This window comes from Patagioenas fasciata, chromosome 16, assembly GCF_037038585.1.
Source record: "Patagioenas fasciata isolate bPatFas1 chromosome 16, bPatFas1.hap1, whole genome shotgun sequence".
Classification (NCBI taxonomy): Eukaryota; Metazoa; Chordata; class Aves; order Columbiformes; family Columbidae; genus Patagioenas; species Patagioenas fasciata.
In genome coordinates, this window is record NC_092535.1 from 9890053 (window position 1) to 9916737 (window position 26685).

The 26685-nt window shown below is 49.4% G+C and overlaps 3 protein-coding genes across 9 annotated transcripts in view; 2 read left to right on the plus strand and 1 right to left on the minus strand.

The window, feature by feature from the left end:
* LOC136108129 (uncharacterized) overlaps nucleotides 1–8684 on the plus strand; it is a 35773-nt gene extending 27089 nt beyond the window's left edge. For 3 of the 6 annotated variants that reach the window (XM_065849678.2, XM_071815411.1, XM_071815412.1), the window contains 4 exons: nucleotides 1559–1714; nucleotides 2116–2223; nucleotides 2389–2439; nucleotides 3230–6039. In XM_065849678.2, the coding sequence (XP_065705750.2) occupies nucleotides 1559–1714; nucleotides 2116–2223; nucleotides 2389–2439; nucleotides 3230–3517 (603 nt within the window). In that variant the 3' untranslated portion in view covers nucleotides 3518–6039. Of the gene's footprint in view, nucleotides 1–1558; nucleotides 1715–2115; nucleotides 2224–2388; nucleotides 2440–3229; nucleotides 6040–7816 lie in introns of those variants that run through there. The other 3 variants (XR_011741532.1, XR_011741533.1, XM_071815410.1) reach the window with 3 other exon arrangements.
* NFS1 (NFS1 cysteine desulfurase) lies at nucleotides 7993–22052 on the minus strand. 2 transcript variants are annotated; one of them, XM_065849589.2, is made up of 13 exons: nucleotides 21911–22052; nucleotides 21737–21804; nucleotides 20376–20492; nucleotides 19736–19819; nucleotides 18944–19096; nucleotides 17856–17949; nucleotides 15819–15953; nucleotides 14268–14425; nucleotides 12130–12235; nucleotides 11886–11967; nucleotides 10399–10482; nucleotides 10188–10277; nucleotides 7993–9596 (listed from the first exon to the last, which is right to left on the minus strand). In XM_065849589.2, exons 1-13 carry the CDS (start codon nucleotides 22029–22031, stop codon nucleotides 9533–9535), a joined length of 1356 nt encoding a protein of 451 aa, XP_065705661.2. In that variant the 5' UTR covers nucleotides 22032–22052; the 3' UTR covers nucleotides 7993–9532. The 2 variants fall into 2 exon arrangements, with proteins under 2 accessions (XP_065705661.2, XP_065705659.2); XM_065849587.2 differs by having other exon boundaries at nucleotides 21899–22052.
* ROMO1 (reactive oxygen species modulator 1) lies at nucleotides 22030–25187 on the plus strand. Its single transcript, XM_065849590.2, is given in 4 exon segments — nucleotides 22030–22074; nucleotides 22076–22129; nucleotides 22558–22688; nucleotides 24835–25187. Coding segments are annotated over 4 exon segments (339 nt in total). The 3' UTR covers nucleotides 24944–25187.
* Nucleotides 25188–26685: the final 1498 nt, after the last annotated feature.

The following is a 26685-nucleotide window of genomic DNA, read 5'->3' on the forward strand; positions in this document are numbered from 1 at the left end:
TTCAACCTGTTCATCAGTGACCTGGATGAGGAGACTGAGGGCACCCTCAGCAAGTTTGCTGATGACACCAAACTGGGAGGAGTGGCCAACACACCAGAGGCTGTGCTGCCATCCAGAGACCTGGCCAGGCTGGACTGGGCAGAGAAGAACCTGATGGAATTCAACAAGGGCAAGTGTAAGGTCCTGCACCTGGGGAGGAACAACCCCAGGCACCAATACAGGTTGGGGCGGACCTGCTGGAAAGCAGCTCTGCAGAGGTCTTGGGAGTTCTGGTCGGCGACAGGGTGACCATGAGTCAACAATGTGCCCTTGTGGCCAAGAGGCCAATGGTACCTGGGCTGCATGAGGAGGAAGGTTGTTCCTCCCCCTCCACTCTGCCCTGGGGAGGCCACATCTGGAGTTACTGCGTCCAGTTCTGGGCTCCCCAGTTTAAGAAGGACAAGGAATTACTGGAGGGAGTCCATTGAAGGGCTATGAAGATGATCAGGGGGCTGGAGCATCTTTCTGAGGAGGAGAGACTGAGAGAGCTGGGGCTGTTCAGCTGGAGAAGAGAAGCTGAGAGGAATCTTGTTTATGTTGATAAATATCTGAAGGGTGGGTGTCAAGAGGATGGACCAGACTCTTTTCAGTGATGTCCCGTGATAGGTTTAGGGGGCAACGGGCACAGGCTGAAACACAGGAGGTTCTGTCTAAACATGAAGAGAAACTTCTTTACTGTGAGGTGCCAGAGCCTGGAACAGGCTGCCCAGAGCAGGTGTGGAGTCTCCCACCTGGATGTAATCCTGTGTGATCTGCTCTGGTCAATCTGCATTAGCAGGTGGGTCAGACTGGATGAGCTCCAGAGGGTCCCTTCAACCCCAACCAGTCTGTGATTCTGTGATAACTGCACGACCTGCTTGTCCAAAGCCCCATGAGCGCAGCCAGTGGGCCAGCCTGTCTGTGCAGGGCCGCCCAGAGACCGTTCACCTGCTGGAACATTTTCTGCCCAGCCCAGAACTACAGACGCAACGACGGAGCTCGACGTTAAAATGAACTGCAGTCCCCCGGCTGGGGCTGGGTCGTTGGTTCTCTCCTGTCTGGCCAGCTTGGCCAGCGTGTCCTGGGGAGGATTTGCCATGGCAAGGAAAGGGCACGGTTGACCACACTAATGTAGGGAACTCGGTAGAGTTTTATACCGATGGCTGAACAGCAGCGACACCGATGGTGCTTAGAGCATGCTTTCAGAGATGGAGATTTTTAGGAACAGCTTTTCCGCTGTATTAAAATAATGGAATTGGTACTGTTGCGTGATCCGGTTAAAGGCTTCATTGCCATTCCGGATGTACTTACGACCCAGCCAAAAAAGCAGGAAGGCAAATGAGTGTGGATTTCTCCCAGGTGACCTGCAGGGGGCCCCTGGGAAGAGAGTTTGGGGCTGTTTTGGGCTGTGGCCCAGGGGGAGAAGAAGGGACTTGGCCCTGTCCAGTCCTGAGCCTGCTCACTCTCCCCGGCTTGTTCATTCTGGCCCTTGTAACCTGCGTGTGGCACCAGCTCCACCATCTCCTCTCTGAATCCCCAGCAGGCTGCTGCAGAAGGGGAGCAGCTCTCCTGGCTCTCAGAGAAGAGACGCCTGTCGCAGCGGCTGGAATGTCTGCAGGGAGCAGTTGCAAGGCTGGAACTGGAGAAGATGGAGCTGAAGCAGTACAACGCTGAGCTCAGGAGGACCCTGGAGCAGGTGAAACAGGCTCTCCCTGCCTCTGCAAAGCCTCCCGGTGCCCTGGAACACCACACGTTTCCCAGACAGCACTTTGGAGCCCTCTGCTAGTTTCCTGCCCTCTCCCCGTCCCCCTGTGCACACTCACTGTCTATTTTCTCTCCCTTCTGGCACCCGTTGCCTTCACAAATGCACATTCACTGGGGTACCACCCTTCCTGCTCCAGTGTCCCCGTCCACACACACTGGACTCTCTCTTGCCCTTTCTCCTCCATATTCTGCTTCGAGTGCGTTTTGCCCCAACGTTCTCAGGTGCAAGTGACAGTCTCTGAGCAGAAATCTCCTTGCCCTGATGTGCAGGGGTCCTTCTGCAACTCCTTTGGTGGCCCGAGTCTGTGACCCTTTCTCCTTCCCAACGGGCAGGTGGAACGTGAACGGAGGAGGCTGAAGAGATGTTGCCGTGGTCGGTCGCTGCCAGATGCGTGCGGATTGTCTCTCTCTGACCAGTGGAAGGTGCCGGCTTCTAGACAGGTGAGAACAGGATTGCACTGGGTGGCAGGAGGGTCTGGCCATAGGGAGGAACGATGGCAAATCCCAGTGGCAGCAGCCCCCAGCAGAGACTTCATAAAACTCAGATATGGGCCGCAGCTTTGGCTAAACTGGAGACAAAAAGAAATCCTTGTGTTTTCTTCACAGGAGGAGTCCCACACGTGCTGCAGTTGTCGCTTGGCCGAGTTCCAGCAGCAGGTGAGGAGCAGGGAACTCATCCAGAGCTGCCTTGGCCGCACTGATGGGCACAGCTTTGCACAGCGCTGCAGCCCGGCATTGGTTTGGCCGTCAGCAAGGGAGTGCAGCAGGCAGGGTCAGACACAGCTGCTGGCCATGGCCACACACATCATTCACCTGGTTCTGGGCTCTGACACCCCTGAAGGTCAGGCAGGGTGGCAGAGGGACTGGAGGAGCTGCAGAAACTGGGACTCACCAGAAAATAGAGAATATTTGTATTTTATATATATAAGGGGGATCCCCTTGAGTCGTCCTCATGGTGTTGACTCTTCCTGTTTTCCTGTGGCTCAATCAGCAGCGTATCTGCATCGTGCCAGAGCTCCAGGGATCCGAGGTAGTGCCAGAGCTTAGAGCCTTCAGGCACTCATTAGTCTCGTATTGCTCTTCTGTGCTGATCGTGATCCCAACATGGGACTGAGCCAGAGACCTGAGCACTGTATGGATATTTGTCCTGAGCTGTTTCCCCAAGCAACAAAGCCCGGAGCGCTGCTCCCAGCGCTGCCATCTCCTCTGCTCCACAGCGGGCAGAGGAACATCCCAGAGCTGCTGTGGCTGAGGAGCTGAGCGCAGCTGGGGCTCTCCCTCTCCGTTCAGGGTGACTCTGGGAACCTGTTGCCGCCCACTGAGAGGGACAAAGTGTTTGTCGGGGCTGGAGTTAGAGGACGTGTCTTCCCTGCCGGCCGGTACCGTGGAGCTACGGTTGGTCCTGACAGCGTGGGCTTGGCTGAGCTCGGCCTTTTGCCTCTTTCAGGTGTCCCTCCTGCAGACGCAGCTGGCGCAAGAACGAAAACACAAGCAAGACTTTATTGAGAGCTGCACAAAGAGCAGCCGGGAGCTCTCGGACCTTCGCCAAGAGCTTTTGACCTCCTTAGCAGCTGTGGCCAGGGAGCCCAGAGCTGCTGTTCTGGAAGCAGAAACTTTGAAGCTCCATCGGTCTCTGAAACTTAACTTGGCACTACTTTCTCTGGACCGTCAGAGTCCTGAGAAACAGCCACTGCGTTCAACAGCCAGACCCGCTAGAAGCGATGACCCAAGGTGACAGCACCAGCGTACATCAAAAGGCTGAGTTCCAAATTATGTTTCCTTCAGTGCCTGAGGATTATGGGAAACCAAAAGGAATACAAAGTTTTACTTAATGACTGTGCAGAACAACTTTCAGCTACTTTGGGTACATATGTATAAATATGGAACCAACAGCAACAGAACATGACACCAAAGGTTATGTACAAGTATAGACAAACATCTCTGCAACCGGCAATATGGGAAGCAAACTCATCTCACTGGGGCTTAACATTCTTGAAGCCAGAAACAGAACAAAACGACAAAATAACGTTTTTCTCACAAGTGGAGAATTTTATTTTTCAAACAGAGTTTTTCGGCATTTCTGGTGTTTCTGGTTCCTTCAGACATGTGAATGTTGCATAAAGGCAGGAAGGAGAACTTGCCTTAAAACAAGTGAAACGTACAGCACTTTGCAAATAAAGATCATGAGGAGACCTTCAGAGGTCTTTGGGGCATGAGGATTACCATGGTGTAAGGATATTTAACTTTCTGAAAAACCTTCAGGACATCTAGAATGCCAAGCACAAGTGAAATGTGGTTTGAATCCATTTCAGCAGGTGTTACCCTGCAATGAGATAATGCACTTGCATCTTTTAAGAGCAGGAGATTCATAGGCTACCAACGTTACTTTCCAGCCAGCTTTCTCTTCTGATGAGATGTAGAAAGCAGTTTACAAGTCTGGGAGAATTCGTCAAGGATGCTGAAGTCAAAGGAAACAGTATTGGTGGAAACCAAGAAGGAGGTTCCTGGTTAATTTAAGATTGATAAGAGGAAACATGATACTCATGAAGTATCTAAAGCAGTCATTCCAAAACGCACTATTAATTTGTTTTTTATAGAATGTGGATTTCTGTTTGCTTTGAAATTTTGTATGGCTTTTTGCGTATTTATCTACAGCTTTCATTTTTCCAGGTCGAGTGTTCCTTCAGGACCAAGACTCTTGGAGCCAGGGAGATGGAACATTTCTGTCCTCTTCTCCCTCCCATTGTTCAGTTAACCAGGGCAGTATCTTCTCTCTGTGCAAGGTGGATTTCTAGCTCCTGCTGAGTTTCTGCAGACCATCGGGCATCTTATCACTGCTGAGAACTGGAGGAGTTGTTGCTTTGCACAGGGCAAGCTCATTGATAGTTCTTGTTCCAAACTGAAAGCTATCAGCTCTTCTGACACTCCTCTCTCCTTTAAGCTGTTTCCACATGGTAACACAACCTTGAAAAGTTTGTAAGGCTGTTTCCATTGAATTCTGTCACCAGAGGCAGGAAATGACGCTGTTTGTGGATGTTGCCAAGTTGGGGCAATGTTAAAAGGTTTGCTTATTTGATATCTCACTCAAATTGTTTCTTGTAGTCCTTTTCAATGACTGTTTTTAGTTCTGTGTTCATCACTTCATTCTCACATGATGCTTACCAAGCTAAACCAGAAGCAAAGAAATTGAGGGGAAAGGTGGGAGCCATTTAGAGTGTTTATAGTTCTTTTTAAAGTGTTTGTACATATTTGAGTGTATATATTCCCCCCATGGCCTCAGTACAACTCTCATCTTGTGGAGACTTATCCATAGTTTTAGTGGTATATGTCTATATTTACTTTAAATTGAAAACAAATGTGGCTGAATGGATACTTCCTTGTTCCTTCTGTGTAAAGATGAGTGTTAATATGCTGTTAGATTCCCTTCCTACGCTGTGGAGGACTGTGCTCATTTAGCCATAGCAGTCTTTCAGCCAGTTTTATTTTTTGTTGACATAAAAGGCTGTGTGTGAAAAATGTTTAGGAGGACAGAATCCTGAGGATGGGGCTTCATATGTGTCTTAACCCAGCTGAACAGCGTATAGCAATGTCTTTTTGGTTGGTTGGTTGAGGTGGAGTGCAGGAATTGCAGTTCTCTGATGCTCCAAAAGCTCCTTTCTTCCCTTTTTCACTATTTGAAGAGGTAGTAATTCTTAAAGGAGGGGAAAACACATAAAGAACATCATCTATCATAATTCATACCGCTTCTAGGCAGAGTCCTCTGTATTTACCTGTTTTTTCAGGGAGAAGCTTTGTAACGTGGTACTCGATGAGCAGCTCTGGTATTCAGAAGTTCCTCTCCCAACTCTTGAGTTTCTTATGGCACTTCTGCAGGCACAAGGCACTTGGCTTCTCTTCGTCTCCCTCCCTGCAGCTCGGGAGTGTCCACCCGGCTGTGCTACTGGAGCAACTGCTGATTCTATCTGAGAGAGGTTTGTTCCTGTCGTTGCCTTTGTCGTGCAGCTGAGGAAGTATTGCATGGAATATTCTTGCAAAATAGCACTTTCCCTTTTTAATGAGTTTCCGCTCATCCTTCTCAGTCCCTGCTGCACACACCATCCCAGCATCCTCACTGACACCTCTCCAGAGCATTTATTGTTTTTATTAGGCACCAGAGATTCATGGTACTATGATGGTTGTGTCCTGCAGGGGCTGCTCTCTCCCTTCCAGGACAGAACAAGCAGAACAGATTTACAATAAAAGCGCTAAGCAAACCTTTACTGTAAAACTCTGGCCCCATGCTGTCACCAGCGTCCTGTGCATGGCACACACAGGACAGAGGTGTCCCTGCAGATCAGGGTACAGCTTCCATTGTCACACCTGGTGTTTCTTCAACAGATGGCAATAGAAGGGGTTAAAAGCCTCTTTGCAGGCTGCTGTTTGTTTGGGCTGGCACTTTCCTGCTGCACTGAACAAGGAGCAGCCCAGGTGAACACTACAGAAGGGGCCTGCAGAGCCGGCCCCGCCAAGCAGCGGGTCAGGGATCTGTGACCTGGGCCGACCTCCCCAGCAGCGCAGGCACCGAAGCGCTTTGCGGAGGTCAGGGAACGCTGCAGGAGAGGTGGCGGCAGTGTGACCCCGCGGGGATGCGGAGCTGCACGGGGCTCCTGCCAGCGCTGCAGGAGTTGTGCTGCCCTGCCGGCCCAGGGCTGCTGGGGCTCTGCACCCATGGACCCTCGGCCACGACCCAGTGCCAGGCAATGCCGGGCTGTGGGCAAGTGTAGAGTCTTGCATCTGGGCAGGAACAACCCCAGGTTCCAGTGTAAGTTGGGGAATGACCTATTAGAGAGCAGCGCAGGGGAAAGGGACCTGGGGGTCCTGGGGACAGCAGGGTGACCATGAGCCAGCACTGGGCCCTTGTGGCCAGGAAGGCCAATGGTACCTGGGGTGGGTTAGAAGGGGGTGGTCAGTAGGTCAGAGAGGTTCTCCTGCCCCTCTGCTCTGCCCTGGGGAGACCACACCTGGAATATTGTGTCCAGTTGTGGCCCCTCAGTTCCAGAAGGACAGGGAACTGCTGGAGAGAGTCCAGCGCAGCCACCAAGATGCTGAAGGGAGTGGAGCATCTCCCGTGTGAGGAAAGGCTGAGGGAGCTGGGGCTCTGGTGCTGGAGAAGAGGACACTGAGGGGTGACTGATTTATGGGGATCAATATGGACAGGGAGAGTGTCAGGAGGATGGAGTCAGGCTCTTCTGGGTGACAACCAGTGACAGGACAAGGGGCAATGGGTGCAAACTGGAACATAGGAGGTTCCATTTAAATATGAGAAGAAACTTCTTGATGGTGAGGGTGTCAGAGCCTGGCCCAGGCTGCCCAGGGAGGTTGTGGAGTCTCCTTCTCTGCAGACATTCAAACCCGCCTGGACACCTTCCTGTGGAACCTCAGCTGGGTGTTCCTGCTCCATGGGGGGATTGCACTGGATGAGCTTTCCAGGTCCCTTCCAACCCCTGACATTCTGGGATTCTGTGTGATCTTGCAGTACTGAAAGTTTATTTTATTCTCATTTGTCACAGTGGTTCAATTTTTATGACACTTGCAAAATGGTGACACTAAATCCTCACCATCCTGGTAGTCTCACCTTGTATTATTAATTCCTTGCAAGTGGCTCCAATTAATCACCAAAAAAAACCCACAAAACCCCAGAGCTCCCTCACTTCTGAGTTAATGGCAGTTCCATTTGTAAATATTTCCCTCCCAAAGACATTTATTTTCCCCCGCAAAAAGCCTTAGCTGCATTCAGTGGTGTACGACTAGACGTTCATCCTTGGCATTACTTCTTTCTGTCATGGGCAATCTCCACTACCCATTTTTCCTCATCTTGTCCTACAAACATTCTCCAACAAACATTTCACAGTGTGTTTCCCAAACTTTCACCTGGAGAATTTATATTTTCAATCTTAGCACATAAAAGATGCTCCACATCTTCAAAATCTGGGACTCCCTTTTCTATAAATAATTACAATTTAAGCTATTAGATTTTTTTTATTTTAATAATTAGGTGAGATCAGGCACTGAGTTTGAGAAGAATGACTCACCAAAACTCCAACATGGACAGCGTTCATGGAAAACTCAGGAATTTCTCTCTGTTCTCCAAGGAAAGGCTGCAATTTAGCGACTTACTGATAGTGCTGCAGAGTTCTGCCGGAAAAGTAGATCCAAAAAGACTGGAAATACTCGAGTTTAAGACTTATTTATATTTTTCCATCATCCATGAAACACAAAGAACAATCCCACAAATGTATAGTTCTAAAACATGCTGGGAAGTGTTATCACATGCTTAATGTAGAAAACATGTATGACCCAAGGATAAAACACAGTACATACAATGCCTCTAAAACCTATTTATGCATATGGGCATTTTAAAAATGATGTGATGAAATACAAGGTGCCAGCCCCACAACACTGAAAGCGCTAAAGCCAGTAATTTCAAACAGGATATGTGAGGATCAGCTTTGCATTCCAACCAAATCTGTCCTTGGTAACAACAAAACAACACGTTTCGGTAATATGAGACTCAGCTTCAGCTCTCCCATGGCTCATCCCTGAGACAGACACCATCCAGAACTGCACATGTCCTGTCTACAGCATACGTTAAATCCAGCAGCTATTACACCAGCCGTCAATCAGCAAAACTAATTTGAGAGCTGTCTGCTTATGCAACTGAAACAAAGGCACTTCGTCAGATGGGGTTCTGTTTCCTCTTAGAAAGACCAAAAAAAGTAAAGAAGGAGAAACACTGATATGAATTCATCTCAAACTCTTTTTAACACTTTCCCCCAGCATTTGCAGGGCAGGGATTCCCATGCAAGTCAGAAGCTGCAGGTTCTTCTCCCCAGACAAAACATCCAGGCTCAGCCGGGCAAGACTCCCCAAAGCGACGGAAGCCAACAGCCCATGGGCAACATCGGGGAAGAGCAAAGGACTCGCCACAAATGGAGGAAAAAACCCCAAACAAAACCCCCAGACTGCATGAAGACATTGCACTTTATCTGCTCTCCCCCGGCCCACACCAGCCATGTTTCAACTAAAACAGTGCTGAAACTGAAGTGGACATATGCTGCATATCCCCTCCCCAGCCATTCACGTTTTCTTTCCTTACTTAAAAAAAAAAATGCTTGAAAAAAACACAACAGAAAAACAAGGAAAAAGAGCCCAAAATAGTTAAGAGAAAATGTTCTTAACTGCACATGCAACCTAACTATGAAGGCACATAGCCACACTGCAGCATCCCTTTCCTCTAGAAATGCCAAACGTCTCCCTGCCTGAGCGCTTCTTGTAGTACAAGCCATCTGGACAGCACAAAAGCAGCTGCTGCTGCTGCAGGATGCTCGTCTCAGACAGAAGGACAGACAGCCTGGCAACCAGTCTGCTGCAAACGGAACAGCGACACGGGATGTTTTACACTGAGAAGCAACAAACTCTCACCAGGATTCCACTGGCCCAAAGGCAACACACTGATCTCATTTTCTTACCAGAAAATACATTTCCAAATAAATTACATTTTAGCATAAATTTCTGTGTGTCAATATAAATGCAATGGGTGTTACATCATCCTGCCTTTCTCCAGGATAAATACTAGTTTCGTCACAAAGGGTAGTTTTCCAGTCAAACTGCAAGTGTCAAAACCCAGAAGTGCTGCATAATTTGTCCAAGAATGTACAAAAAATGCACTTTAATCCACATTCGCATCTAGTCCATGGACAGCGATGTTTTCTCAGTGCTGAGTCCATTTAATGCTTTTAAGGTCAATTCCATCCTGCACCATTTCCCAGAGGGGGCTGTAAAGAAAGGAGAAAAATGAGGACTTTTAAAATGCACAGGACAACATCAACAACAATAATCAAACAATTTCTTCAGCTACACAGGCACGTAAGAGATACCAGTCTCCCCTTCTGGAGGTCAGTGAGCTTCAGATCTCATGAGGTGCGAGGGCAGGTTCTCCACCTCTCCAAAGCTCCTGCTTTGGGCATAAAGTACTCGTGTCTCTAGAGACTGAGCTCTTGCATTTGACACTGACCAGAGGAGTCAGGAGCCTTTCCGTTTCACCAAAATAAAACAACTTATCGAAACATAAACTCAATAATTCTCCCTCTGGCTTAGAAACTTGTAGGTACTGCCATGCACGCTTGTCCTACTCATGTTCTTTCCCAAAGGCACGATCTGGGAGAAGGTTTGTTATCAGGCTTGATTCCTTAAAACTTGGTCACTGCTAAGATCAGGCCCACTCTAAGATCAGGCCGCTCTGGCAACACTGCTTGCTTACGCACAGAGACACCACCAGAGATTTGAAGCAAACAATTCCAACTAAATCCAACTCTTCAAATGGTTATGATACCTAAAAAGTCTTTTCATTCAATAAGATGTCTCACCTCATTTCCCTCAGCCTCTTCACATGCTGTATGCACTTCTGCACTGTATAATCTACTTCTTCCTCTGTAGTGAAACGACCAATGCCAAATCTAAACCAAAAGAAACTCAGTAAGGACTAGAATAATATGCATAGAGTGGTAGAACAAATGCACCTGCTTTCAGTAGAGAAGAAAAATATTTGGAAGCATTAGGGAAGACAACTCTACGCACCGTATAGATGAGTGAGCCAAGTCTTCGTCTGTTCCGATTGCCCGCAAAACATAGGAAGGCTCCAGAGAAGCTGACGTGCAAGCACTGGAGAAAGGGAAGGCAGGAAAATGTCAAGTTGTTGTTAATGTCTGGTGCTACACTGAAGTAACACCTTGCTAATCTCCTCCAGCAAAGAGCAGGTCACTTACAGACATTCAGTATCACTCTGACTCTTTACAACAACCTCTATCAGCTTCCCCAGCCTCTTAGAACCCTCCAGTGAACACAAGCAAGAAGAGGGGTTTCTGCTGCTGAAGAAAAGAATGGAAGGGGCAGGCAGGGGGAATGAGGATAATAACTTAGGAGTATGAGGTAAGAGAAGAGAGCACAGATAGCGCATAAGAATAAACTCAGTGCCGAGCAGAAGCAGTGGGAGTACTGACAGAGAGGGAGCTGAAGGGAAGGCCGTGAAATGGAGCCAAGACAGAACTAGCCAGAGAAGGTAACACACCAAAAGGAACTTTAAAACAAAAGACTTCACCAGCTGCTGTTTGGCAGCAGAACAAATCAATGACAAACAGTGCACAGACGAATCCAGCCAGAGCAAGATGATCCAGTTACAGGCCTCAGTAGACAACCTGCATCGTGAAGCAGGAGGCAAAAGTGGTTCCGTGGTGTTACTCGATTTTTACAGGTAGCAGCATGTGGCACAAACCAGAGCTGTTTACAGCTCTCTGGTGCACAAAGCAGAGCCTCGGAAGAGATTTTCAAATCACACAAGTGTTTGGCTTCAGAGACAGTCAAGAGACTTGTTCTTCCTGTTCATAGTATCAACACATTTCTAATTAAGATATGCTGACTGCTTTGTTCTCAAAGGTGAGGGAAAGAAGGCATCTTTACACCCCATTAACATCATACCCATCAGGTTTGCCTTAGTAACAGAAACGTTACTGGTCACTCCCTTAGAGTTAGAGCTTCATAAAAGTGTATTCAACTTTCCTTCTGCTTCTGCATTAAACACCAGCACTATGAGGTACTTGAACTCCAATACTTGTCTGGCCTCACTATGATCTGCCACTCGTGTGAAATCTGCTGAAGGACAGAAGCTGCTCAAACACTGGCAGCCTTTAGATAAAAGTGTCACCAGCAGGTACAAGCCAAGGACAGAAGCTGCTCAAACACTGGCAGCCTTTAGAATAAAAGTGCCACCAGCAGGTACAAGCCAAGGCTACTCAGGCGGTAGGTAACCAGTCTGCAAGGCTGGCAGGTAGGAATTTCTAGGGGATTTGTGTTTATTTTTGTTTCAGGATGAGTAAACTTAACCTTCATTTGAAATGTGTCACTTCAGAGAAACACCATCTTAGAATGCAATCAATGCCAGGCTGACTCATTAACTGAATAAGCAAATATGGGGCACAGAGAAGTCCAATCTGTAGTTTGTCCTTCCTTTAGCAGATGTTATTTTCTCTCCAAAATACACTGCTATCCTTCCCACACATTCCACCTACCTTCCTGAAGACAGAGCCACGTCTTTCAGAGCCATCAGAAGACTCTCCCCTTCCACATACGCAAAAGATAAATTGATGCACCCTACATACAAATAAATCAGATAGAAAAAAGAACTGAAATCTGGGGCAAATCCTACCCCATACGGCAGCACTTGCACAACATGTGGCTAAAGTGCATTATTCAGTCATGGTCATTAACACAGGAACTAGATGGTTCAAACAGGCTCAGGACTGTGCTCGTTACCTGGATATCGATGCTCTCTGTCTCCATTCATAACCACATGAGGAACTTCACTCATTATTTTTGTAACCAGTCGTTCTGCCAGTTGGGAGATTCGCTTATGGTCGTACTAGCAAAGACACCAGAGAAGAGACGAAGATAAAAATCAGTGTGGAGTTTGACCTGATTCAAACTGCTTTGTGTCACCAGCCACGAGCAGACTGAAGCAGCTGGGTATGGTTAGACTGGGAGAGAACACATCTGAAACAAAGAGAACTGTCACTTTGCCTACTCAGGAGACTGTTTTAAAAGAGAATTACCAGTTTGGTCCTAGCTAGCTCAACCTTCAAAACCGTTCGAAACCGTTCAGAAAATTCTATACGCACAAGCTGCCAAATTGGCTTTCATCAAAGTCACGAGTTCTTTGTGCTTTAAGACAAGTTAGGTAACGCATAAGATGACGCATTTTGCAAGACCAGAAAGGGCATCTATTACAGTAAGTGCCCCTTACTCGCCTAATAAAGACACGGACTTGCAAATGACTGGGAACTCCGTTTTTACAACACAAAGCCCACGCAATAAGAACTGCCCATGTGCAGTGCCTGGTTCTAGGCTGAAAAATGAGGTCATTTGCACTAAGAAGCAGTAAGGGTTGGTGTCAGCCCCGGTACACAGACACAACCATACACACCACGTGCAATTCACACCTGTTTACATGTCTGAAAAAGCTTCGGTAGAAAACAAGGCTATTGCAGATATTACTTGGTTTAGAAACACCAAAACTCTGCCAGGAGAAGAGGAGAATCCAGATGTGAAGCTCGTGCAGAATTTGGGCTCTGCAGCCCCTAATGAGGCTTCCAGAGCCCCCGCTCGGATGGTGGATCCCTGCCTGGCTCCCAGGGAGCAGTGTGATCCTTCCTGTACAGACATCTGGCTTATGTATCCCACTGGCACTACAGGGGAGCATTTTTACATTCCAGCTGCAAGGGATGTGTCAGTGCTCACAGGGGCAGCGGCACACAGAGGCTCAGACACCAAACCTACCAATAAATTTTGCTGTCCAAGCTAGGAAAAATAATTAATTCTTCATTGTAAAGCTACAGTGAACTTGAACTTACATACATTTAGTAGGTATAATAATGGACTAGGTAGTCTAAATTTTTCAATATACATTTCATAAACATGATTTATTCTATTTCAGAGACACTGCTAATACATGTGTGCAGAATGGGACTTAGAGCTGTATTACACTAAAACTGCCAACTGGAAACCTGTTGTAGAAAACCATGATTCAAACCACTTGCGCTAGGCTGGCTGAATCAAGGTAATTTCTCATGAGCTTGTTGATAGCATGGTCCTTTGTTTTGAACGTGGTTTGAGAACAATAAAATAGCACCATGTTAATGTTTTCTTTCAGTAACTCCCCAGTGCTTGGGACTTTGCATGAAAGAATGTAAGAGCTCACTGCTGTTGGTCGTCCCTCCGTGTCTCATGTTTCGCAGGTACAGAGGTTTATAATGCAGGGAGGAGCAGATCCAGGCCAGTTGACTCAGCTTGGCCAACACGAGTGTTCCACACCATGAACCTCATATTCCATATTTAAGTGGTAAACTCCTGGAATGGCTCTTTCCTTGATGGCCACTGTTCCTGCTCCTGTTCCTGTGCTCAGGGCCCAATTCCTGTGACATTCCTGTGTCCTGCTCTTATCTCCACGTCTTTACTGAACTCACTTTGCTCGCTGCGTCTGCCTTCTGGTGCTCATTGCTCAGAGCATGTGTTCTAGTGGCTAAGTATTGTTCTGCATTGTTTTTCTTTTACCATTATTTTATTAAATCTGTTGCTATTTCAACTCACAAGTCTTTCCTCCTCTTTCCCTTCCAGAGAAGGACAGGTGAGTGAGCAACTGGTTTGCTGTATAGCTGCTGGCCCAGGACTAAACAGCAACACAACTTCAAGAAAAAATCAACTTCAGAAAGATGAAAACCAACTTCCAACTACCCCAAAACAACCCTGAAGATCTCAAAGAATCTACTTAATGTTACAACATGAGAATCAAATTTAATTCAGGCCCATGGACACAAAAAGACCTACATAATCTGGAACTTAGTTGGCCCTGTTATATTATTTTCTGGAATTCAGGACAAAAGTTTTCTCCCCCGTACCTCCATTTCTTGCTGTGCCACTTCACAGGCTGCCCCCAGGCCCACCGCTAAGGGAGTGGGCACCGTCCCCGAGCGCAGGCCCCTCTCCTGGCCCCCCCCGCTCTGCACGGGCTCCAGCCGCACGCGCGGCCGGCGGCGAACGTAGATGGCACCGACCCCTGGAAAACAAGGAAAGCTGGTTTAGTACACACCCAGTCCTGAAAGCATGAAAAGGCACTTCAGGGCTTGGAAACATTCCTTATTTCCACAGCAAACACATATTTGGACACCTCACTCCAGAAAAATGTGGCGAACACGCACAGACGCACAATACATTCTAGGAAATGGTGTTTCTTCCCACTGTTCGTGTTCCTCTTCATTCAGGCTCCCAGAGCTTCAGCCCCAGGAGAAGTTCAGTTCCTCCCCGTGCACTTCAGACACTTAAGGACCCAGCACTTCCCCCACTGCTCACAATTCTATGCACAGTTCGTCCCTTTGCACGGAAGTTTTTGGTGCAAATACTTCATTCACTGATGTCCCGTTACTGACTGGCAACTGAAAGTTCTAGAGCTCCTTTCCTGGGACTACCAGGCCAGCACCGCTCCCAAGAGTCCTCTCCCTTTCTTCTCATTAGCAAAACTCATCAGTGGCACCAATTTCCAATGGGCAGATTAGATAAGCCTGTTTTGACAGCCAGCCAGTTTCACTCTCTTGTCTTCTCACCTAGAAACCCGATTTCCACGTCTCCACGTGCCTTGGCACACCTACCGGGTGACGGTCACCACAGGGAGGATGGTGGCAACTTCTGGTCATAATAAGCTGTGAAATTTTATGTCTCTCACCTGCCCTAAGTTATTGGTTGAAAACTTAGTCCTTGTCCAGAGATAGGTCTTCAGTTCTCAGGAGAGATTGTACAGAAAGACAACACATTGGAAAATACAGTTTTGCCTGTTGTTTCTGAATAGCACATAGAATACGGCAAACCTGATTTCTGTCTGTCTACATACCAAGCAGACCACAACAGTGATAACAGATGAACTTTTACTATTTGGGCATCAACTAGAAAACCCACAGCCAGATTTTAAACCCCATTCTGCAAAGAAGATTCACAAATGGGGCTGGGGGGAAGAAGCCATTGGAAGCAGAAGACAATCAAAATCACTAAGAATTTAAACTTTCCAGCTCCCTTTCGATCTCCTTGTTCCACATTACCCTTGGGTCTAAACTTTGCCTTATAATCCTGCAACTTCATTTCAACCGTTTCAGCATCAACGCTGCGTCACACCAAGCAGATGGCTCCTGAAACGCCACCGCTCCTCACGCCGGCACCACCAGAAGATGCTGTGAAGGCACCTCAGAGCCCAGCAGCTCTGCAGACCCACTCACTGCAGCGTTAAGTCTGGCAGCTGTGCCTGAACTACCCCAAGGTCAGTCCAGTGCCACCACTGGAATAGTTTTCAACAGTTTAAGTAACAGTCACTAGGACAGACAGGTGTGAGTTCATACCTTGTGTAGTCACCTTAAGGCAGGCATGGAAACAACAACTCTCTAGAAAAGCACTTCACTAAGTACCTTTGGGCCCGTAGATTTTATGGCCACTGATGCTCATTAGATCAATTTTCATGTCGTTGACATCCATCGGAATTTTACCAACTGCTTGTGCGGCATCTGTGTGGAAGAAAACTTTACGTGCGCGGCAGATCTCGCCTGCAATAAAAACACAGAGGCAAAAACCCCACGTTATCTCATCTAATCGTTGTGATTCCAATGATGAATCTAAAGCACCGGCTGATAGCAGAGGCCAGTTCTGAGGTGACAAAGGAAGAAATGGGTGCCATCATGTTTCTTTGTATAGGAGCTATTGTAGCTGGTGCCTCGCTGGACACAGGTTTCGGCAGGTCAGCAGGTGAGACTACGGTGAATTTCTTTAGTTGAGAATTGAAAAAGACTTCTGATGTTAAGAAGTGAGATTGTTGGCAAACCCACACCTAACAGGTTTAAGTACAAATGGCTGCAAAGGATATCAAAGTTTCCCCTCAGCAATGATTCCACAGGCAGACAAAATCAATACTTTTTTCTTGATTCTTCTTCTTCTCAGCATCAGTCCAGTACAAGTCAGCTTAACTTTCAAGTTTATATTTGCTAAGTATTTTTATGCTGCTTCCTCTATTTTCCAAGTTTTGCAATTCTCAGCTTCAAACGCGTGCTCAGAGTTGTCACTAGTCCTCACGCACGCTGACTACTCCCACCCGAACTCACTCAAGCCTGTGATCAGTGGTTTTGCATCCAGAGCTAAAATAGACTAAGGAACAAAATAATGTGATGTTCATGGGCAGTGAAATATAATTTATTTTTGTCATCAAAAACCTCACAATTCATCTTCCACAGAGTCTGAACCCAGCACGGTTGCACCCAGACCTCTCCTCCACACGAGTTCAGCACCAGCTTTCCCAGGAGTTGTCCTCCTGTGGCCCAGCAAGAGCTGCATTGCTACTGCCACCAGCAGGCCCCATGCTAACCAAGCCTTAGGCTGGCTCTGCAAAGCCTCAGTCCTGGCCTATTAGACCTGCTATCAAGGTGTTGAGAGAACTTACTGTGGGAACCAGAGCTTGGTACCAGGTATCTCTGGCATTTAAGCGTAGGAGAACAGTAATGGTCTTGACACTATAAGCACAGTAGGAAAACAGAGAGTACTCAAGCCTGTAAGCAACTCACTGGTGGTCAATTATTTGTCAGTTAAGAAATATAACCTTGAAGAGCCTTGGGGAAAGTGTTGCTTTGAGGATAATCAAGAAAAAAAAAATGCAGCATCTAAGCAAGAGCAAAATCAGCTGCACAACAGGCTAAGATGCCTGCGCAGTCTCAGGAAACAATCCTCTCCAGAACCACGCCGTATAACTGCCAGGGCAGAGGCCAAAGCCCAAAAACTGTCTGCACACTCAAACATCTTATCAAAGGACATCTTGGATACGAAGGGGACTGGGTGAGGGGAGTTGTCACTGTCATAAGAAACGTTATTGAGGAATCACCGGGGCATGTGGGGAGCTGCATGTGCCACCGCTCGCCCTGCCCTTCCCTGCCCCAGCTCCCTGTCCCTGCTCAGGGCCGGGCTCCCCCTCTCCCCGCCTCCTCTTCCAGAAACCCGGCTCTTCCACAGCCTTTCGACCTCCAAACCAATTGTTTGTGATTGTATATGGCAATACTGGGGGGAAAAGGTGTCTACGTGTGGTACCCACCATCCCCTCCCGCCCCAAATTCTGCATGTTTCTCCTCTACAAGTGCTCAAGAAACCATTACAACATGTAAATTCAATCTGGCCAGTTATTCTGTGCAATTTTTTCATCCATCATGCAATTCAGAACGAAACCAGAAACAGTGCAGCTGATCTGTACTACAAGGCTATAACTGCTGCAAAACTCACTCTATAAGTACTGAATTTTATCCTCATTTCCCTTTAAAAGAATTTTTTATTTGGGACAGCATTATTAATTATTCCTTAAGCATACTACCCCTAATCTTTTGCATCAATAGCCCTCAACTAGGAAAATAATTAAGTAAAATGAAGCAGGAGTGACATGAGCTGGCCTCTGGAAGCCACGGGGTACTTACCAATGTCATGAATTGGCTGCTTTACCCCTATTTCATTATTCACAGTCATCACAGAAACCAAACTTGTATCGGGCTGGAACGCAGCCTCCAGCTCCTGGTGAAATATTCAAAGAGACAGAAGCTGTGACTAACAGCAGAAGCAAGATTCCTGTGTGCACCTCCAGTCTGCCAGCAAATCTTCAGAACCAGTCCCTAACTAGTGCCAACAACCCGCTGGGTTCTGCTGAACCGTCCTGCTAAGAGCAGCAACCCACATGAGGAGGAGAGTCCTGCAGGATGAGGAACGTGATCACTTGCATTTCAGCGTGTCCTACCCCAGTATGCCCCGTGCCACCTGCCTGGTCAAGTCAGAACAGGCTTTTGCTGTTTCATACATTCCTCTGGACTATTTTCTTTAATGAATTAACCACCCACAAAACAGCTTAAGCCACATCCAGACCAAGTGAGGCCAGCTCTAAAGGAACTGCGCTGTCCACGGGGAAGCATCACGCACAGGAGCCTGACAGCAAAGTCGTCAGAGAACACAAGTGACACTTGTGCGCCCGCAGGCCTGAGCCATCCACTCCACCACACACACATCACCGCCCCACGCTGAGGGGCCAGAAATGAACACGGTGCTGCCCCGTATCACAGGACACAGACGATGACACAAGGCGGTTTGGCCCCTGCACCCCAGGGCTGCGGCAGGACACCCAGAAGGGGCAGTTCCTGGATAGCAATGAGGAGTGTTGTCACCGCCGTGTCTGATGCCTGGAATAGCTCAGGTGATGGAATTTCACCACTAATGCCTGTATCACAGCAGCTCCATCCCAGTCAGGTACTGGGCTCTCTACAGGGTGTGCAACAGCTCCACCTGCGTGGCCGTGAAGCCATCCAGAGATGGATTTTTTGATTGAAAAGAAGCCTAGAGCACCAGGCAGAACAGAAAATCCTTCTCCAACTGTGACGGAGATTTCACCGTGACTCTCACTCTACCCTGTGAGTTGTATCATTCTTTCCTCATCATCAAGAAGACACAAGGTCCTCTTGAGTATCAACTTGAAGCAAAAATCCCTTCCATTTTCCCTTTTTGTCAGTAACCAACCTACCTTCAAATCTATGAGTCCATTTTTTTTAACAGGCAGATAAGTGACCCGAAAACCTTCTGTCTCCAAGAAACGGCAAGAATCCAACACGCACTTGTGCTCTGTCTGTGTAGTAATGATGTGCTTTTTCCTGGATTTATAGAACCTTGCAACACCCTGTCAGGCACAATCCATGAACAACAAATTTGCTGTTAGACCACTAAAGAAAAGTGTTAGACAAAATGACTGAAAACAAGAAATGGCTATTTAAATGCAAGTCATTTCAATCTTGTCTGTTTGCCCCAAAGTCATGAATCTAAAAATTACTGACATGTAATTCACACTGTATATTTCCACCAGCACTTATTTTTCAAACCATCTCCGTTTTCAAAAAGCCTGTGAAAATGTTAAGTGATGTAAGTTCTAGACACTTTCAACAGAAAAACCTTTCAAAAACCATTTGCAATGGAGTCACATGCAGTGAAAAGTATGAACAATGGCATGCTGAAGGTTAAAACACGATATAGTCAGAAAATAGTCCGGAATCAGCACCTCCACTATATTTCACGATAAAGATTTTAATTATGTAAATTAGAGGACTGTACTTGGTGCACGTAAGATAAACATGGTCCTAAAAACCATGTCCTGGCCATCCCCATATTTCCTCCACATATGTAGCAGAATAAAACAAGGAGTGAGTCCAGGAATGCAAAGATTTCCTAACTACACCAACATATTAACATTTGAATTGCTGAAAGATGCATACAGTTCTTAAAAGCTTAATTTTAACAAAATGAAAAACTATGAAACTTTTACCTTAAGTGCCATGTTATTTGATTCTGTTGCACCACTGGTAAATATAATTTCCCTGGGATCAGCTCCTATTAAATCCGCAACTTGCTGTTTTAAAGAAATATGAATTTGCTGAGATAAAATACAAGGAACACACCAAAGCCAAACACATGCAAAATGATCTTAAGAATGCCCCCATCAGCCTTGAGAGGATTACAGCTGGTATCTAATGAAGTCATGTACATTTTTTGCCTTAATAGAAATACATAAGGAATCCACAGTCATCAGCAGTAGTGGTATTGAGCACTGGCTTGTCATAAAGAACAAAAAAGTTAAACAGACAAAAACCCAGTAAATATTGCTTCCAAAAAAATGGCAAAGACCCATACCTAATCCTAGGAAAATTATAAAATATGAAGTTAGCCCAATTACTGCAGCAGCACAGCTGTGACCTCAGGAAATCAAAAATCCTGAGGCACCTTTGTCTTAAGCACTGGTTTCTCCCATTTCAGCTGCTCTTATCTATTTTTTCTTGCAATAAATCTGCTAAAGCAGAGCTAAGGAAGAGGGGAGCTGCTAAACCCGGCTCACAAAGTGCTAACTAACAACAACAGTTTTATTTTGATTTTCTTTCAACGCTGGAGCACGGGTGCCGACATCTCACCCTTCTCGCCTTCTCCATGGCGGCCTCGCTCTCCCAGCCGTAGGCGTGGGTGCGGGAGTGGGGGTTGCCGTAGTAGGCGGTCAGGTAGGGCAGCATGCTGTCCAGCACCCGGGGGTCCTGTGGGACACAAACACCAGCTCAGAAACAGGGGAAAAACATCTCTGTCTGTGTATTAAAAGGGGGTGGTCAGTAGGTCCGAGAGGTTTTCCTGCCCCTCTACTCTGCCCTGGGGAGACCACACCTGGAATATTGTGTCCAGTTGTGGCCCCTCAGTTCCAGAAGGACAGGGAACTGCTGGAGAGAGTCCAGTGCAGCCACCAAGATGCTGAAGGGAGTGGAGCATCTCCTGTGTGAGGAAAGGCTGAGGGAGCTGGGGCTCTGGAGCTGGAGGACACTGAGGGGGGACTGATTCATGGGGATCAATATGGAAAGGGAGAGTGTCAGGACGATGGAGCCAGGCTCTTCTCGATGACAACCAATGGTAGGATAAGGGGCAATGGGTAAAAACTGGAATGCAAAAGGTTCCACTGAAATATGAGAAGAAACTTCTTGATGGTGAGGGTGGCAGAGCCTGGCCCAGGCTGCCCAGGGAGGTTGTGGAGTCTCCTTCTCTGCAGACATTCAAACCCGCCTGGACACCTTCCTGTGGAACCTCAGCTGGGTGTTCCTGCTCCATGGGGGGATTGCACTGGATGAGCTTTCCAGGGCCCTTCCAACCCCTCACATTCTGGGATTCTGCTGCACCCCCTCCTTGTGCCCGGGATCAGCAGCACTTCTGCTGCAGTGTTTGGGTTTAGCTCAGGCCAGATCTTGAAAACTGGAGGTCAGTGCACGTTACAGACGTCACCTCCAGCAAACATGAATATCTGGAAATCATGTTTTGTGCCCCTGCATTAAATCTCGATGCGCATCAAGGCAATCACAGAAAAACGGGGTTTTCCGAGCAGAAAAATACAATGTCCTAAAAAGCCAGGAAAAACGGCAATTCATTTGGTCAAAAGAATTTCTTGCTGCCCCTCAAAGCGACACCCAACCCGCAGGTGTTGCTGTCGCTGTCACCGGTCCCGGGAGCGGCGGTGGGATGGGGCGGAGGAGCTGACTGGAGGGTGATCCGGACCCGCTGTGCGCCGGGAACGGGGTTTCCTGCTGTTTGTTGTTTGTTGTTGTTTGTGGTTCAAGCGCCGCCGTTCCCGCAGCGCTGGGGGAGCCCCGGGCCCGCGAAACACGCGAGCGCCCCACAGAAAAAGGTCAGAAACAAACTTCATTTCTGCCCTTCCCGCTGCACCGTCCTGTGCGGGACCCGCGGGCTCGGGGCAGCGGCTGCAGGAGCGCGGGGAGCGGGGCCCGAGCGCAGCCCTTACCAGCGGGGTGGTGGCCTGGACGTCCATGTAGAGCGGCCGGAGCGCGCCGCCGCCATCGCCGCTTGGCCCTGAGGGGAGGAGGGAGGAACGAGCCGCTGTGAGGGGCCCGCGGCACCGGCCGCGCCTGCCCGGGCAGCGGCTCTGCTCCCCCCGCGGCCTTACCGGGTGCGGGTGCGGGTGCGGGTGCGGGTGCGGGTCCCGCTCCCGGTCCCGGTCCCGGTGCCGGTCGCGCCGCCGACAGCCGCCGGGGGGCGGGAAGGACCCGCGGAGCCGCCAGGCGCCGCCACAACAGCATGGCCGCGGCGCTGGGAACGGGGCGGGGCCGCCACTTCCGGCTGCGTCACGGTGCGCGCCGGAAGCGGAGAACGGAGCGGGCAGCGGCGGCGGAGCGAGGTGCGGGAGGAGCGGGGCGGCGGGCGGGCCGGAGCGCTGAGGTGCCGCGGGCAGAGGGGCCTGGGCGGCGGGGGCGAAGGCCGCTTCGCCCCGGGGAGCCCCGCGGGGCCATTCGGTGCCGCCGGGCCGATGGCAGCCCTGGGGGGACGGGTCCGTTACCCGGTGCCGCCGTGCGCCGCGTTGCTCGGGGGTCCGGAAGCAGCTCGGGGGACGCAGCGGCGCTCACGGGGCCGAACGGGACCGACCCCCGGTCCCTCCCGGCTGTTCCTCCCTGACGGGCCAGGACACGGCCCTGAAAGCTGCGAATCCTCCGGCTCTGCCCTTCGGGCGGCTCCGGACGCGCAGGTCCCGCTCGCAGCGGGTCCGGTGACGGGAGCGCGTCGGACACAGCGCTAAATCCGGGTGCGGTTCTGTGCTTTCTCTTCTAGATGCCTGTGACCGTGGGCCCGTACGGGCAGTCGCAGCCCAGCTGCTTCGACAGAGTGAAGATGGGTTTCATGATGGGCTTTGCGGTGGGGATGGCGGCCGGAGCGCTGTTCGGCACCTTCTCCTGCCTCAGGTGAGCCGGGGAGTTGTCTCCGGGAACAGGTCAGGGTGGCGACAGCCGGACAGAAACGCTTCCCTCAGGGAGGGGTGCGGGTCTGTGGGTTTGCTCCTGGCGTCTGAACTCACCAGCAGCCGCAGAGGGAAGGGCTGACGATCATCTCCGGGTCAGCACGCACGGGGGCTGCAATTTCGCAGCCTTTTCCTGCCGCTCGCGAGGGCGGCTGCGCTGGGACGCTGTGGGAGCTCCACTCAGGGAACTGCCTGTGCAGCTACACGAGCAGCCCTGTGTGGCTCTGGCGCTTCCCAGGGTGCTCTGCCTGCCCCCGGGTACCCACATCGTGCCAGGTTTGGATGTGTCATTTCCCCACGTGGAAGCAAAGATGTCCTGACCCCAAGGCTTTAGTGGCAAGAGTGTCGGCAGAGCCGCGGCTGGCGCTGGCACAGTCATTGTGAACCGGAGAGGGACAATGTTCTGCCTTCTCCTGGTGCTCCCCAGCACGGCAGTGCAGGAACAAACAACGCTCGGCTGCTCCAAGTTAGCGCTCAGAGAATCGACTGGGTTGGAAAAGCCCTCAGAGATCATCAAGTCCAACCCTTGGTCCAACTCCAGTCCATTGACCAGATCATGGCACTAAGTGCCATGTCCAGTCTCAGTTTAAAAACCTCCAGGGCCGGTGAGTCCAGCACCTCCCTGGGCAGCCATTCCAATGCTGACCACTCTCTCTGCACAGAATTGCTTTCTAATATCCAGCCTCAGTTTCCCCTGGCAGAGTTGAAGCCCATGCCCCCTTGTCCTATTGCTGACTGCCTGGGAGAAGAGACCAATCCTCCCCCTGGCTAGAACTGCCCTTCAGGTCGTTCTAGAGAGTGCTGAGCTCACCTCTAAGCCTCCTCTTCTCCAGACTGAACAAGCCCAGCTCCCTCAGCCTCTCCCCATAGGTCTCGTGTTCAAGTCCCTTCCCCAGTCTTGTTGCTCTTCTCTGGACCCGCTCCAGCACTTCAATCTCTTTCCTGAGCTGAGGGGCCCAGAACTGAACACAATACTCCAGGTGTAGCCTCCCCAATGCAGAGTACAGGGGAAGGATCACTGCCCTTGTCCTGCTGACCACGCTGGTTTGGATACTTGCGGTGCTCAGTGATGGGTTTTGGCACACATGAGGAATTACCGAAATACGCTCTTTTGTATTTTGCAGGACTCTTTCTGCTTGACGTTTTTTAATCTGTGATTAAACATGAGTGGCGATTTAGTAGTGGGCCTAACAGGAGGAAAAGGCACAAAGCCCAATCTTTGACAGAGTTTAAAAGGCTTTCTGGTGTCTCTCAGATCCTGGAGAGTATTTGTAAGCAGTTCTGTATTAGGAGAAAATACAGATTGAGGGTATTTGGGAGAAGCAGTAACGGTGGTTGTGTCGTACTTGAATGACACAGCCACGTTAATTCTGCTGAACCATTTTTGAGGGGAAATCTCCATACTTTAAAACTCAAGTGCAGTGACCCTACAGTCGCTGCAGTACTTAGAAGCAGAATATACAAGAGCTTCCTGAGAAAGAACAATTCTTTTTGTTTCAGCCTGACCTCAGGTAACTGGGAACTGCAGAACAGAAATGCCTCTGGACACCTCCAGGCCTTTCGAGTTTCTCTCATATTAAAAAAATGGTGTCAGTGGCAAATATTAAGTTAGTTTCAAAATGTTTTAAGTTGGTGGTATTAAAACATACTGCCTCTGCAGCCAGACACGATGGTAATGCAACCGCTCAAACCCATTTTCTGGCAAATCAAATACATGGACAACACAATAGTATTTTTTTCCCCAAATGGAGGTTATTTGGGGCCCTGGCAGGTGAAGCTGGTCCTGCTGGTGACAGGGCAGGAGGGAACAGCAGGTACCACTGCGGGAAGAACACACGTGAGCCATTAGTGACGGTCACTGTGGTGCCTCGGGGAGAACAGCTCCACTTCTGTGCAGCAGCTCGGGCTCAGGCACCGCAGCCCATCCCACGGAGGCAGGAGGTGTCAGTTTAAATTCACTTGGAGGAGGAGGTGTTTGATTCAGGCGATCAGGCAGCCATGAGCTGGTTGTATCAGGTGTTTTCTGCTCTGTGGCTTTTACCTATCAGGCTTCAGCTATTTTATAATTCGTGTGGTTTTCTTTGTCTCAGGATCGGCATGAGAGGACGAGAGCTGATGGGTGGAGTTGGCAAAACGATGATGCAGAGCGGAGGGACGTTTGGGACGTTCATGGCTATTGGGATGGGAATCCGCTGCTAACCTGGAGCCTGGGTTTGGACCGGAGTGCCCCGGCCAGCCATTCCTCCTCTGTACCGTAATAAAGTCTTTCGATATCTGGAAGTGAGGGCTCGTCATGAAATGGGGAAGCACCATCCTCCTCGCTCTGCTGATTGTAAACACGCTTTTTACCCAATTTCTACTTTCCTCCCATCTCTTACTCCTATGAGAATGAGAATTAATAATCCTTTTTTACCACATTAAAGTTCCTATTTCACAGACTTAAGTACAGCGCACACATTTCTCCATTGGGTACTTGGCAGCTCATATTCCTGATGTGTCGATGCTCCGTTGCGTTTGTGCGTTCCTGAATTTAGGAGAGTTACTCCGTGGCAAATGCAGATCAACTATCGAAATTCCTCTTGCAAAAATAGGAGGGTGAAGCTGGCCCCGTTTCTGAGTTCCAGGTAATATGGGGTAAACACACAGAGAACGAGGGACCCTGAAGGACTTGGGCAAGTCCTGCAGCTGAAGGCAAACGGCAGCAGCTCCGGCCCCTTCCTGGCAGCCGGTGGGTGTGGGACGGAGCACGTCCAGGAACGGCAACGGCGCTGGAAATGCTCAGACTGCTGGAGAACGGAAAACCGCCCCTGTCACACAACAGCTAACGGTATTTAGTGATGAACCAGAAGGGTGATATCAACACCAGAATCTAACCTTGCCAGGCTTTTCCTAAAGCTCACGCTCAGGCTTAGCTGTGCTGCAAGTCTGTGCATTACAGCTCAGCTGCTGCAGCTCTGCGGGTGCAGCCTCACCCTTCGCTGTGCTGTGCAGCCCTTCCAGGACAGCAGGGATGGTCACAGCTGCCACCCGTCACCAGAAGGTGCCATGGCCATTTTCATTGCCTTGGCAAGGGCCAGGACAGGCTGCACCAGCCAGAGTGGTGCTGCCAGAACAGTCTCATCCACAGCCCGGGTGTCCAAGGGGCTCAGGGTGTCCCAGGCAGCACAGGGGATCCCTCCTGCCCTTTACCAGCCAGTTGTGCTGCCGACCCTGAACTATGAAATGTTTGGTGTTGCAATCTCCTGTTATTTGCCCTTTGAAACAAGGCTCATCTTTGCTCCTGCTGTATTTCTGTGTAAGGACAGGGCAGGTTTGCAGCAGCAGAACCAGACCCAGCACCTATACAGCATTTACATAGCACAGGTGCTGCTTCCCCATATTTTAAGGGAGAAACACAAATCTACCACTGGAAACCTCTGTCTGCTGCCATGTGGCTCAGGAACCTCTGAAACTCCGCCAACAACCGAGCTGAGCAGCACAGCTGCTCTGCAACAGCTCCAGTGTCACTCCAAACTGCCACCAGCGGATTAACACTGGCAACTGAAAAAAACAGTCAACAGCAGAGCCGCTCCACTTGGCTTGCTCCAGCAGCATCACATAGCACCACATAGCACATTCCCAGCCCCTCCACACGCTCCCCTGGCCGCAGCTCCCACTGCCCTGCGCCTTTTCCTGCCCTGGCTGAATGGCCTCTGCCTGCCGCTCTGCCACAGCCACCCCAAACACCACAGCCACCCCAATCTGCAGCCCCAGACAGGAGCACCCAGACCAGCCACGCTCTGCACCGCTCACTCAGCCAGTGTTTACAGGAAAGGGGCAGTAAGAGGGCGATCAGTGGGGCAGGATTCCCTGTGGAAACCAGGCTAAAAGCCAACATCAATTCCTCCTCCATCCTCCCGCTTCACCATGATCTCTGCGGGTTCAGAGCAGCAGGAACCAGC

What these genes read in the sequence shown, in the direction of transcription:
- NFS1 (XM_065849587.2), bottom strand. Translation starts at nt 22,031, where the DNA reads ATGCTGTTGTGGCGGCGCCTGGCGGCTCCGCGGGTCCTTCCCGCCCCC. An exon ending in CGCACCCGCACCCGCACCCG is followed by an intron (nt 21,805 to 21,898) that starts GTAAGGCCGCGG and finishes TCCTCCCCTCAG; the next exon opens with GGCCAAGCGGCGATGGCGGC. An exon ending in ATGGACTCATAGATTTGAAG is followed by an intron (nt 17,950 to 18,943) that starts GTAGGTTGGTTA and finishes ATATTTCACCAG; the next exon opens with GAGCTGGAGGCTGCGTTCCA.